Raw genomic sequence first — 14,878 nt, forward strand, 5'->3', positions numbered from 1 at the left:
GCTTTTAGGTGGATCTACATGATCTAGAGCGTAAGGTTCAGTGCTACAAAAGAGAACCTCTAGATCTAACGGCATATCAAGCCAGTCTAGACAACATTTATGCAGACACAGTAGCGTTAAATAGCTATCGGGTGAATGTTATCCTTGAAGAACGGCCTTCCTTATTGCACCTGAAGAAATTTACCTACCCCGGTTAACCCAGAGTAGTTCTGGCTCAATTACGATCCAGCAGATGCAGCCGACTCAACTCCTACACAGCAAGTATTGATGCCACATGACACACGTCACCTGTTTAACTGTCCAACCAGATCCATTCGTCTCGGACCTAGATACCTCTGGACGCACCCCACCTTAGTCGCAGAGTTCTGGATCTGGATATTCAACAGAATTAAGCAGACGAAAGATTGCATACAACTCACTGCTACAACAACAGCAACAACCTAGCAGCTTAACATACTGACTGCTCTTTGCTCGGTCAAAAAAAAAGGAAAAATGTTGTGTGGAGAATGTGTCTATAGCAGTGACAAACACACAATTGCAATTATGTGTAAACCCATGGACTTGCTTGGGATTATTTGCTTTTGTACGTACACAATAATGTGCAATATTGTGAGTATTTTTGCCCATCACTGGTCTATGCGCTCAAATACTCAACCTTTCTCCCTAGTGGGAGAGACACAAGAGAATAATTATTGGTTCGGTAAACGAACAATCGTTTGTAGCTATCGAAACACTTTTGCCAATAAAGATTTTTGGTTTTGGAACAAAAGAATTGTGCTCTTACAGTAAGCGAAGCTGCTAAAGGATTTACAATAAACAAAGTTAGTTACGATTATTAAAGCTACATTTATAGCCAACGTTTGATATGTTAAAGCGAAAAGTTACACAGTTACTATAAAAGAAAAACTTCCCAATAAAAGTATTTTGTTTGTGGTAAAAATGTTCCAAACGTTTATTTTTTTCGTGTGCAGGAATTTGCTGCCAAAATTGTATTTCTATAGAAAAGTTTTTAAATACATCTTAAGATATTGAATCATCTTAGTACACAGTGCACAAATAATATAAAATGTATTATAAATATAAAAATGTTCGTTAGGAAAAGGTTGTCGTCCAGCACCTTTGATATATTAACTGAAAACCTCAAAATGTTTAAACAACTCAAACTGTCATGTGACAACATAATAACTATAATTAATGCTTAGCATTCTATACACACATAATAGTATATAAACTGATTTATATAAGGACTTGTTATACCCACCTCCATGGGATGGGGGTATACTAATCTAGTCATTCCGTTTGTAACACCTCGAAATATTCGTCTAAGATCCCATAAAGTAGGTAGGTATCTTGATCGTCTCGACGTTCTGATTCGAAATATGTCCATGTCCGTCCGTCCGTCTGTCGAAATCACGTTAGCGGTCGAACACGTATAGCTAGCCGCTTGAAATTTTGCACAGATACTTAATATTGATGTCGCTGCAGATTGCAAATGGGCCTTATCGGTTCAGATTTAGATGTAGCTCCCATATAAACCGATCTCCGATTTGGCTGAAATTTTGCATATAGTGTTCTGTTATGACTTCCAACAACTGTGCTAGGTACGGTTCAAATCGGGGTATAACCTGATATAGCCCCCATATAAACCGATCGCCCGATTTGACTTCTTGAGCCCTTACAAGCCGCAATTTTTGCCCTATTTGGCTGAAATTTTGCATGTAGTGTTTTGTTATGACTATCAATACCTGTGTCAAGTACGGCCAAAATCAGTCTTTAGCCTGATATAGCTCCCATATTAACCGGTCTCCCGATCATCCTTGTTCGGTTCCTAGAAGCTTTAATTTTTGTTGATTTGACAGAAGTTTGGTATGTAGAATAAAATGTTGCCCTCCACCTTAATTTATTTTGTATAAATTTTTAGCAGAATCCATGGTGGCGGGTTCCCAAGTTCCCAAATAAAAATGATTAAGGTAGTAAAGTATCAACGCAAGATTATCGAGTAAATTGCTCAGTTGGGCCGTAACAACCCCAAGGCGGTAAGGTCATGGATGCTCTTGAAGTGTAAGAAGGCAACTGGTACCATCTCTAATGACATACATGCATCACATGCTTTGGTTACGTGGCCATAGCAGAGTAATGTGGAATAAAAGGTCAGAAGTCTTGGCTGTAAGAGTCTAAGGACTGCTTCCATGAAATTGTAGCACTGTAGAGCCAACTTAGGGACCTAGACAGGAATGGGTTTGGGGACTAAATGAGAAGCACGAAATTTATAGCATAGATTATTTTCGACGTAACTTTTCATTGTTTAAAACACGCAGAAAGCCTATTACCCGTATTGTCTTAGGTGTATACCAATAGTCACAAACCTAACATTTTTGAAAAAAATCCTATCAGCCACCATCAATAACTTGAAAAAAATTCTGTTCTATTTTAATTAACAATTTATCATTGTCAAAGGAAACATCCAAAAATTCTAAAAATGTTTAATAGTTATTTGAGCGTTTTTATGTGTTTTTATATAGGAATTTTTAAAACAAGTTTATTTAGCAAAAAAAACAGACTTCAAACCCATCATAAATACATGAATGCGGCCGTTATTAATTATCATCATTATTAATCATTATACCCTACACCACTACTGTGGTAAAGTGTAGTATAACTTAGTGCATTTGTTTGCAACAGCCAGAAGAGTGATAGAACCATTGATAAGTACTCGCAATGACTCAAGTCATTTTCGATTGAGATATGTCTGTTTCTCAGTCGGTCCAGCCTGACGTCAGTCCAAGGTCAAATCAATCACCCAAATAGGATTGTAATAGCGCCCTCAAGAACCTAAAGAAGTGACAGACCGATTTAGACCACACCTACCACAATTGCCATACCAAAACATTATGTGTAAAATTTCAGTAAAATCGGATAAAAACCGATTCCTCTAGAGGCTCAAGAAGTCTAATCTGAAGTTCGGTTTATGCAAAACATTATGTGTAATATTTCAGTATAATCGGATAAAAATCGAGTCCTCCAGAGACTGAAGAAGTCAAATCTGAAGTTCGGTTTATGTGGCAGATATATCACGTAATTCATCGATTTGGACCATACATGACACAGTTGTTTGAAGTCAAAACAAAACATATCGTGCAAAATTTCAGCCTCCCTTTAGAGGCTCAAAAAGTCTATCTAATGATTGGTTTATATGTTAGCTATATAAAAACATGGACCGATTTGGCCTATTTACAATCGCAACCGAGCTTCACTAATAAGAAGTATTTCTATAAAATTTCAAGAGGATAACTTTATTTGTAGGCGTGCTTTTCACAGACAAATAGACAGACGTGCGGACATGGCTAAATCGACTGAGAACTCCAAGACGATCAAGAATATATGTATGTACTTTGTTGGTACAAACGGTATGACGATATAAGAATACTCCCATCCTATGGTGAAGGCTATAAAAACAAAACGAAAACCTCGAACACCATTTCTGATTCTTCAGACCGCTCAAAAAAGTTCGGCCGGGCCGAATCTTGGGAGCCCACCACCATGGATTCTGCTAAACATTTATACAAAATAAATTTAATTGAAAGGCAAAATTTTATTCAACATACCAAACTTCTGTCAAACCAGCAAGAATTAAAGCTTCTAGAAACCGAACAAGTTTACTTGGGCGCTATATCAGGTTATGAACTGATTTGGACCGTATTTGGCACAGTGGAAGTCGTAACAGAACACCGCAAGCAAAATTTCAGGCAAATCGGACAAAAATTGCAGCTTGTAATGGCTCAAGAAGTCAAATCGGGAGATCGGTTTATATGGGAGCTATATCAGGTTATTAATCGATTTGAACCATACTAAAGAGAGTTATTGGAAGTCATAAAAGAACACAACATGCAAAATTTCAGCCAAATCGGACATAATTTGCGACTTCCAGGGGCTCAAGAAGTCAAATTGGGAAATCGGTTTATATGGGAGCTATATCAGGTTATAAAAGGATTTGAACTATACTAGATACAGTTTTTGGAAGTCATAACAGAACACTACATGCAAAATTTCAGCCAAATCGGCCAAAAATTCCAGCTTGTAAGGGCTCAAGAAGTCAAATCGGGAGATCGGTTTATATGGGAGCTATATCTGGTTATAAACCGATTTGGTTTGTATTTAGCACATTTATTGGAAGTCATAACAGAACACTGTGTGGAAAATTTCAGCCAAATCGGCCAAAAATTGCGGCTTGTAAGACCTCAAGAAGTGAAATCGGGAGATCGGTTTATATGTGAGCTATATCAGGTTATAGACCGATTTGGACCGTACTAGGCACAGGTTTTGAAAGTTTTAACAAAACACATGGGTAGATCGACTTAGAATTTGAAGTCGATCAAGAATATATATACTTTGTTGGGTCTCGCATTAATATTTCGTTGAATTACAAACGGTATGACGAAGTAAATACACCCCCATCCTATGGTAGAGGGAGGGTATAAAAACAAAAAGAAAAGCTCGAACACCATTTCTGATTCTCCAGACCGCTCAAAAAAATTCCATTGTTTACTTTTATCACTTAAAATAAAAAACCATTGAATGATAGACAGGATTTCTTACTCTAGACACAATGAGGCATGAAGGTGTTAGAGTAAAGGCATAACCAACAGAAATGAAATTATCAAACAGCTATTGCAACTTGTACTACTTTGGCAAATTAACGAGAGGTAATGTTAAGCTTCAACAATGATTATTTCATTTCGTTATCATTTCACCAGAAATGTGTCAAATCTTGCTAATTTTTAACAAATTAATAAATGATAATAACTGTTGGTGTTTGAATTGACTACGTCAAATCCTATGTTGACTGCTGATTGATGTGCTAATTTATAAAGTCTATAAAATCTGATAAAATAATTTGGTTATGCGGTATACATTTACCTTCAATGCTCAATTTGAGTTAATAAAAACTGAATGGAAAAAGAGACAAAATCCGTCATTCATTGATTCATAGAAGCTTTATAACTAAATATAGTGAAAGCTCTAATTGTCTGTGGTATTTCATGTTCTCCATAAACATACAGAGAATCTGCCTTGACTGTGGTATCCATTAAAACCCATCTTGTAATGATCACTTTATCGAACTGGGGCCTTTCTTTGCAAATCATGAAAAAATATTCCCTAAGGGTAAAATTTACATTTTCTTATTGAAGTTTGTACATTGTTTTAACAGTTTTTTTTTTATACAATTAAAATTTGCCGACTCATTTCAATAACCAAACCTGTCTGCTAACATGCATGTATAGCCCAACTTGATAGGGCCATATGTTATGAGCACATATGGTTATTTGCTTAAGGCTAATCCAAAGTATCCACAAACATTTGTATACCCTCCACTATGAGATGAGGGGTAAACTAATATCTTCACTCTGTTTGTAACAGCTTGGTCTAAGATCCCCTAGAGAATATGTATTCTTGATCGTCATGCCATTTTAACTCAATCAAGCAATGAGTTAAAAGGTTTTCTGTTATTTCTTCCGTTAGTCTGTCTGTCGTAAGCACACTAAAGGTACGTTCAGATTAGTCAAATATTTTACCCAGCTTGCTTTATCATTTTGGCCCAAAATATGTCAAATTCACACTCTCTTGGTTTGTATTCACCTGAGTCACATTTATCATATACTAGAAGGAAGATGCCTTCTAGTACCTACCGTTGAACCATCCAGATTCCTTTAAAAGCCCAACAACTTGCGAATGTTCACATCCGCTAAATCAGACAGGTTCTCAAAAAAATGAGAACCTAAAGTGGAACTCCTTCTAACATCTAGTGCGGGACACGCACAGAAGGTTTTCTATAGTCTCTTCTTCCTCGATATCCCTACAGCTTCTGCAAAAGTCGTTGCTGGCAACCTTCAGTCTGTCAGCATGCTTTCCGATTAGACAGTGACCTGTCATGACGGACACAATGATTGAGACGTCTGTTCTAGCCAATGACAGCAAAGCAGTAGACCTCTTCAGGTCTAGGTTAGGACACATAGTTTTGAAATGCTCACAGCCCCTTCTCTGTGACCATCTATCACTCGTTGTCCTTAGGGCCTGGTTCTGAAAACTTAGCTTACATGTTGCTAGAGGCATACCCACAGATTCCAGTGTCCCTGGAGTGTGTAAGGTAGTTCCTAGTCTCGCAAGCTCATCCGCATTACACTTCCCTGGAATATCTGTGGGGCACCCAGAACAGGTGAATTTTGAACTGTTCAGGCATTTCGTTGAGAGATCTGCGACAGTCGAGGGCGGTTTTTGTGTTCAGAAATATTGTACGTTCTCCAGGGATTTAATGGCTGCCTGGCTGTGTGAGAAGCTATTTATGCCAATCGTCGTAATGACATTATATCTTAGCCATTCCACCACTTCCTTAATTGCGAGGATCTCTGCTTGATACACACTGCAGTGGTCGGGTAACCTTTAAGATATGACCGGTTCTAGATCTTTAGAGTACACCCGAAAGCCCACCTGGTCGTCTAGTTTGGAGCCATCCGTATAGAAGTCTATGTAACTTCTGTTACCTGAAACATCGGATATTGTATCAAGGATAACACAGTGTTCGTAGCCGCCACATGGGATATCGTAGTTCCAAACGGTTCTATCAGGAATAATGGTACAGTAATAGTAATTTTTATGAAAAAGCGCCTCAGGTAGGGTATAATCCACACTGCCTGGAACATCGGATATTGTATCAAGGATAACACAGTGTCCGTAGTCACCACATGACCAATGAGAAAGCTCCCTTAACCTCACGCCAGTGGTCGCTGCAACTTGGGTAGCCACAATGTCCGGAGGCATAAGATGCAGCATTAAATTCAGTGCATCAGATGGTGTCGTCCTCAGTGCGGCTGTGATGCAAAACAAGCCTTCCTTTGTATCCGGTTAAGTATTGAGCAGTAGGTGAATTTTTCAAGCGCCGTTCACCAGACCACAACACCATTTAGCATAATAAGTCTGACAACACACATTTATCTAATATGAATACAAAATCAAGAATGTACGAATTTGCCATATTTTGGGGGAAAATGAAAACAAGCAGGGTCAAATATTTGACAAATCTAAACGTACCTTTAGTAAGAATTTCATTACATTTTGTCTTTAAGAAAAATAATAATTTGAGGCAGCCCTAACATGAAAACATTTTTTATACCCACCACCATAGGATGGGGGTGTACTAATCTGAACATTCCGTTTGTAACACCTCGAAATATTGATCTAGGACCCCATAAAGTATATATATTTTTGATCGTCTCGACATTTTGAACAAATTTTTTATACCCACCACCATAGGATGGGGGTATACTAATCTGAACATTCCCTTTGAAACACATCGAAATATTGATCTAGGACCCCATAAAGTATATATATTTTCGATCGTCTCGACATTCTGAGTCGAACCAGCCATGTCTGCCCGTCTGTCTGTCGAAATCACGATAGCGGTCGAACGCGTAAAGCTATCCGCTTGAAATGTGGTATCCCAAGTGGTAGCTTTGAAATATGATTTTATGTGTAAAAAAAAAATTACAACTGTGGATCTGAAGGAGACCCGTTGCCTTGAGCATATTGATAGCCACCTTCAAAATGCTTGATATTATGGGGCAAAACAAAATCGTGCTCTAGCACAATGCTGATATTATTTCACGGTCCGCCCCTTAAACTACCTTTAAACCGGCCATGTTTGCCTACTATGGCAATAAATAATGGGTATTTGATAGTAGAAAATGAATTTGATATCCAATTTTGAGGCCCACTGTTGGGGGGTCGTCTCACCCCATAAACTCCCCCTAAACCAATGGCTTTTGGGGCTCAAATGAAAGAAATTTAAGAGTAGAGCACGATGCTGATATGCAACCAATAATGACAACATGGGGCTCAAATTAAAGGTATTTGAGACTGATATATGACGGTCCACCTCACCCCGAGTGGGAGTAGAGCACCAATATGACATCCACATTGGGCCGAAATATCTAAAATGCCGATGATCGTCGTGATACTATACATCAGGAAAACCGAGTCCTTTCATTTGTCCGTCGAAATCTCGCTAACTTTCGAAGGAGTAAATGTAGACGCTTGAAGGTTCACTTGAAATGGTCCAAATCAGTCCATGTGTTGAGCTTTGGAGGGACACAATTTTTACCGATATAGATGAAATTTTACATATGCATATGTTTTTCTGTTGTGACTTACACATAACACGACTTACACTTACATAACTGCCCTAGAAACCGTTTTCCTGATTTTACTTTTTTCAACAAATTCAAAGCTCAAGTTTATCCAGATTTTAGAGAAGTTTGCATCTATTATAGCTTCCAACTACACTAGTTTTAGTTTAAACCTAATGAACTTAACGATTATTAATTAAGTTCCATGATTAGGGCACATGCGTTTTTTTCTACTTAAATATTCTAACCATATTCCATTAGTGCCTCAATATTATTTTAAAAATCAATAAACTTTCACATTGTGTAACATTTTAAAACACACACCTACATATGATACATTATTTTGTCGTCACAGCCAAAGTCGCCATTGCGTTGTGATTTCGTTCGCAAAATGTGAAATAGCCACAAACGCAATTTGTTTATTTCTATCCCTATTAAATCCAAAAAATGTCTATGTCGCCACTAATAGTCTTGACATGATGTTTTGTGTCAGCCTAATTATTGAGGTAGTAAGTCGGAAATAAATGTTTGATATTTTGCAATTAATACCCTGGTTAAGGTGATTGCATGGCGCTACGCCAATGACTATGACTATTGTGAGATAAGATGCTTCTGCCGTTGTTTGTATGGAAGCCCATTATTACAAAATGATAAAGCAAAAACAACAAGTAAGAGCGAAATAAGTTCTGGCCCGTCGGATCCTATATACCCTACAATATGGACTGCATAAGTCAAGTCTTTTGAACAGGTTTTCATAGGCAGATATGGGAGCAATATGAGATTATAGGCTAAATGTCATAGATGTTTGAGGTCATAACTTAACACTACGTGGTTAACCATTCCGCTGTCTATGGGCTCAAGAAGTCAAATCGGGAGATGAAAACTGTAGTAACTGCACCATAAAATGTGTAAATCGGGCGATCTTTATACATATATGGAAGCTGTATCTAAATCTGAGCCGAAATTGATAGCTTTTGTCTTTGGGCTAAAACAAGTGGTATATGCAATTGTTGGCGATGATTGGATAACAAATGCCATCTCCACTTTACTTACAAACAAGTAAAAGCGCGCTAAGTTCAGCCGGGCGGAATCTTTGAAACCCACCACCATGGATTTTGCTAAAATGTGGGAGCTATATCTGGTACCTCTCGACAGACGAAGATTACACTACCTACCTACCTGATACTACCCGCGCTGTTATATGGTTCTGAAGCATGGGTACGTGTGAAACCAGATGAGGCAGTGCTTGGAGTATTTGAGAGAAAGATTCTTCGTTAAATATATGGACCAGTTTGCGTTAGTGGAGAATGTAGGCGACGTATGAACCACGAGCTGTATGAGCTGATTAAAATACAATGGCTGCGTTAGCTAGGTCTTGTTATCAGAATGGATGGCGAAGCAAAGAAGTCTTTTGAAGGCAAACACGATGGTACATGCAAACCGCGAAGACCATAAGCTCGATGGAAAGATCAAGTTGTGGGAGACACCTCGAAACTTGGTGTCATAGATTTTATTGGGTTGCCCAAAAAGTAATTGCTGATTTTTCATATAGTCGGCGTTGACAAATTTTTTCACAGCTTGTGACTCTGTAATTGCATTCTTTCTTCTGTCAGTTATCAGCTGTTACTTTTAGCTTGCTTTAGAAAAAAAGTATATTTGATTAAAGTTCATTCTAAGTTTTATTACGAATGCATTTACTTTCTTTTAAAAAATCCGCAATTACTTTTTGGGCAACCCAATAGAATGAGCACAGAACATCAAGGCGCTTAAAACGCTATTCTACGTTCGGCTAGAGGAACAAATATTCTGTCATAGCAAATTAAAGTAAGTAAGTATATCTGGTTATAGACCGATTTGGACCGTACTTGGCGCAGTTGTTGAGATTCATAACAGAACACTATGTGCAAAATTTCAGCCAAATCGGACAAAAATTGCGGCTTGCAAGGGCTCAAGAAGTCAAATCGGGAAATCGGCAATTCTCACAGTTGTTGGAAGTCATAACAGAACACTATGTTCAACATTTCAGCCAAATCGGATGAAAATTGAGGCTTTCAGGGGCTCAAGAAGTCAAATCGAGAGATCGGTTTATATGGGAGCTATATCAGGTTCTTGACCGATTTGCGGCGGGTTGGTAGATGGTTTTTTGTCTTTGTTATGGATATTGTTATATGTTGTGAAGAGTGCTTTCAACAACAAAATTGTACTTTGGGTCGTTGAGATTCAACATAAATTGTTGCAGGAAAATTAACAACTTTCATAGTTGTTTCTTCAACCAAAGTTGTTGTTTTTCAAAATTATTTTTATCTGTTTGGATGTTAGAATAAATATGCAATTGTTTTGATTAAAGCGAGCTCTATTTTCATCAGACAAACGTCTACAATACATGTTGATTAAGGTAAGGATAATACAACAGGCTCAGAGAACACGTTGTCTTGGCATAGGCGGAGCGATGAGGACCACGCCCAATAGGGCACTGAAGACTATATGAAGACCACGACTATGAGACTAAGGGCGATGGGAGAATGGGTAGAGTAAAGGATCAGGTCATACCATCATGGTTTCGTCGAAGCAACGATAGGAATCCTGGAAGGAATGGAAGAGATTTTGGATCGGATACCTGAGACGACACTTGTGGTGAGAGCCAGCCACTGCTGCTAGCGGCACAGTCGTGGATTGAAGGAATTCTGGTATTCCATCTGGAGGATAGAGTGGGCCTGATAAACTTCGTATGAATATCGAACGCGAAATTACAGCAGTATCAGCCGATTTATGCTTGCAAATCGTTGTAAATTAGGTTCAGCGTCTGGACTTCTGCAAACATACCCATAGTGGCTACGCAAAAGAAATCGAGTTCCATACATAATGGCAACGAACGTACATTCACAGAAATAAAGAATTTCATTGAAATCCATAACCGTTTTTGTTTTATTTAAACAAAAAATTTTTGTAGTGCTTTTATTTAAAAACCAATAACATAGCTATTCTTATCCATTATCCTACTAAGTAAAGTCCACATCGGTCTATAACCTAGTACAGCTCCCATATAAACCGACCACCGTAGCGCAGTGGTTAGCATGTCCGCCTATGACGCTGAACGCCTGGGTTCGAATCCGAGAACATCATTAAAATTTTGAGCAGTGGTTTTCCCCTCCTAATGCTAGCAGCATTTGTGAGGTACTGTACCACTTGGTATGGCAGCCATGTAAAAATTTCTTCACACAGAGATGTCGCACAGTGGCACACGTTCGGACTCGGCTATAAAAACGAGACCCTTTATCATTGAACTTAAACTTGAATCGGACAACACTCATTGATATGTAAGAAGTTTGCCCCGGTTCCTTAATGGAATGTTCATGGGCAAATTTGCAGTTGGGAAATTAAGCAAGCAAACGATATTCGAGATGAAAGGTTATGTCCGTTAAGAACCGTATTCTAAAGTCTTGCGTCTTTGGCTGAGTAAAGACGCAAGACTTTAGAACAAGGATTAGTTTTGTGGACAAAAAATCCCCCACAACAACCCAAAAAGCATGCATTGGAAAAATAACATATAGTGTGACAAGGTGTCGAGCTTGTATAGGGTCATACTTACATTCTCAACGCGTTTTCGCAATGATTTCGATATAAGTATAAACTACCAATGTTTGGCCCTAGAAGCCTTTACACCTAAAGGTATCCGATGATAACCATCTTAACTAAGAGGTTTTTGGATTTCATAACAGAATACTGCGAGCGAAATTTCAGCCCAATCGGATAACAACTGCGACTTCTGGGGCTCAAGATGTCATATTGGGAGATAGGTTTATACAGAAGCAATATCAAGTTATACACCGATTTGGACCATACCAGGCACGGTTATTGGAAGAAGAAACAGAACAGAGTGCAAAGTTTCAAGAAGTTCTCAAGAAGCCTAGTCGAAGGACCACTTAATAAGGGAGCTATATCCAAATCTAAACCGACATGGTCCATCTGCTATCCCCAGTATTTACGTTGAACCCCTACGTGATTTTCACATACTGACGTATATGACTTAATCGCCTTACAATGTCAAGACGACCAAAAATATATATACATTATGTGGTCGCAGATCAATATTTCGAGGCATTACAAATGGAATGACTAGATTAGAATACCCCCATCCTACGGTGGTTGGTATAAAAATCTTTGATTTTTAGTAATCTTTTTTCTTTTTGTGTAAAAGGATTTTTTTTTACAATTTCGCTGAAATTAAAATGTAACTGCTATACTGACTCCTCCAAGCTCACAAAAGGGACAACTCATTAAGATTCTTAACTGATAAAATAAACCAAGGGACAATCACTTACCGTCTTGGAAACACCGTTTCCTGTGCCAAAATTGTTTTTTCATCAAAAAAGTCCTGAATTGTATTTGGAGTATTGTGCCGCGATTATTACGGTATTTCATTAACGTGAATTAAACACGAATCTTTACAGCAAACCGAAGCCGAAATTCAATTCTTCTTTCTTCACACAAAAACAACAACAAAAAACACAAAGCTGTGTTGTTTTGAGAGTGACCTTTTGTTATAAACAAAAGGACATTGGTCCTTAGTCTATTGCAATAGTTAAGAGCTGGATCTTCTTGCTAGGTCTATATTTTTTCTCAAACTTTATTTTTTTTTTCACTATACACTAATCCAATGTTAAGGTTTTTAAAATGTCTCCTTGACTATTTATTTATTTATGTTTTAATTTTTGTACACTTTTCAAAAATAATATAAAGATCATATTTTTGATAACATGGTTCTCTTAATCAGAGTCATTCATTTTATTGGCACCCTTTTAGGTGGTAAAATCACTAAGAACGGGAGCACCGAGAATTCTTAAGGCCCGTCTATATTTTTTATTATTAAAATATAAATACACGAAAAAAATTAAAGAAAAAAGAAACAATTAACAGCGATTTTCAATTCGATTCGATCGTTTTGACAATTTGCGAATAAATGCCTTCAATTGTTTGGCTATGCTTGGTTTTTATATTGAGCATCCATCGCACATGGAGCACAACTTTGGCTTTAATACTCATAACAAAAAAGTAAAGTTGTTGTTGTAGAAATGGAAATGCTTGAAAGTTTTTATACCTGTGTGTTTGTGTGGTGTATAACTTGTGCGGTGAGAACTATCTGATGTTGGTAATCTCCGCTTTGGTTACTCAAAACACGACTCATGGATAGCGAGCCAGTGAGACTCGTCTGCACACACACACACACATACTAACATTGGTATTATGAATGACTAGGAGACTTCGTATCGTTTTTCCGAACAAGAAGTTTAACATTCTACTTGGCATCTTTCCGTTTTGTTGGGTGATCGTATATTGGGTATCAGGGTTGCCACGTGGTTTCCGCCTAAATCACTGTATCACGCTTTTGTTATTACTTTCTTCAACGTAACACTTTTGTCATTCAGAAAATTTAGATTTAGGGCCTACGATGAACATATGCATGTCATTTTTCCACCCTCCACTCGAAATATTCATCTACGACTCTATAAATTACATATCTTCTTCTTCTTATATATAACAAGTAAAAGCGTGCTAAGTTCGACGGGCCCGAATCTTATATACTCTCCACCATGGATCGCATTTGTCGAGTTCTTTTCCCGGGATCTCTTCTTAGGCAAAAAAGGATATAAGAAAAAATTTCCTCTGCTATTAGAGCGATATCAAGATATGGTCCGGTTTGGACCACAATTAAACTACACGTTGGAGAACTGTGTAAAATGTCAGCCAATTCGAATAAGAATTGCGCCCTTTGGGGGCTCAAGAAAATAGAGAGATCGATTTATATGGGAGCTGTATCGGGCTATAGACCGATTCAGATCATAATAAACACGTATGTTGATGGCCATGAGAGAATCCGTAGTACAAAATTTCAGGCAAATCGGATAATAATTGCGACCTCTAGAGGCTCAAGAAGTCAAGATCCCAGATCGGTTTATACGGCAGCTATATCAGGTTATGAACCGATTTGAACTAAACTTGGCACAGTTGTTGGATATCATAACAAAACACGTCGTGCAAAATTTAATTCCAATTGGATACGAATTGCGCACTCTAGAGGCTCAAGAAGTCAAGTCCCCAGATCTGTTTATATGACAGCTATATCAGGTTATGGACCGATTTGAACCATACTTGGCACAGTTATTGGATATCATAACAAAACACGTCGTACAAAATTTAATTCCAATCGGATAAGAATTGCGCACTCTAGAGGCTCACGAAATCAAGATTCCAGATCGGTTTATATGTCAGCTATATCAGGTTATGAACCGATTTGAACCTTATTTGACACGGTTGTTGAAAGTAAGAATAAAATACTTCATGAAACATTTCAGCCAAATCGGATAGGAATTGCGCCCTCTAGAAGCTCAAGAAGTGAAGTCCCCAGATATGTTTATATGACAGCTTTATCAGGTTATGGACCGATTTGAACCATACTTGGCACAGTTATTGTATATCATAACAAAACACGTCTTGCAAAATTTATTTCCAATCAGATAAGAATTGCGCATTCTACAGGCTCAAGAAGTCAAGACCCAAGATCGGTTTATACGGCAGCTATATCAGGTTATAGACCGATTTGAACCATACTTGGCACAGTTGTTGGATATCATAACAAAACACGTCGTACAAAACTTCATTCCAATCGGATAAGTATTGCGCAATCTAGAGACTCAAGA

The 14,878-nt window shown here is 38.0% G+C and overlaps 1 protein-coding gene across 1 annotated transcript in view; it reads right to left on the reverse strand.

Moving 5' to 3' along the window:
- LOC131998580 (uncharacterized) overlaps nucleotides 1–13,148 on the reverse strand; it is a 32,159-nt gene extending 19,011 nt beyond the window's left edge. The window contains exon 1 of the mRNA XM_059371080.1: nucleotides 12,503–13,148. Coding sequence (XP_059227063.1) covers nucleotides 12,503–12,602 — 100 coding nt within the window. The 5' untranslated portion in view covers nucleotides 12,603–13,148. The remainder of the gene's footprint in view (nucleotides 1–12,502) is intronic.
- Nucleotides 13,149–14,878: the final 1,730 nt, after the last annotated feature.

Source organism: Stomoxys calcitrans, chromosome 1 (assembly GCF_963082655.1).
Source record: "Stomoxys calcitrans chromosome 1, idStoCalc2.1, whole genome shotgun sequence".
Classification (NCBI taxonomy): Eukaryota; Metazoa; Arthropoda; class Insecta; order Diptera; family Muscidae; genus Stomoxys; species Stomoxys calcitrans.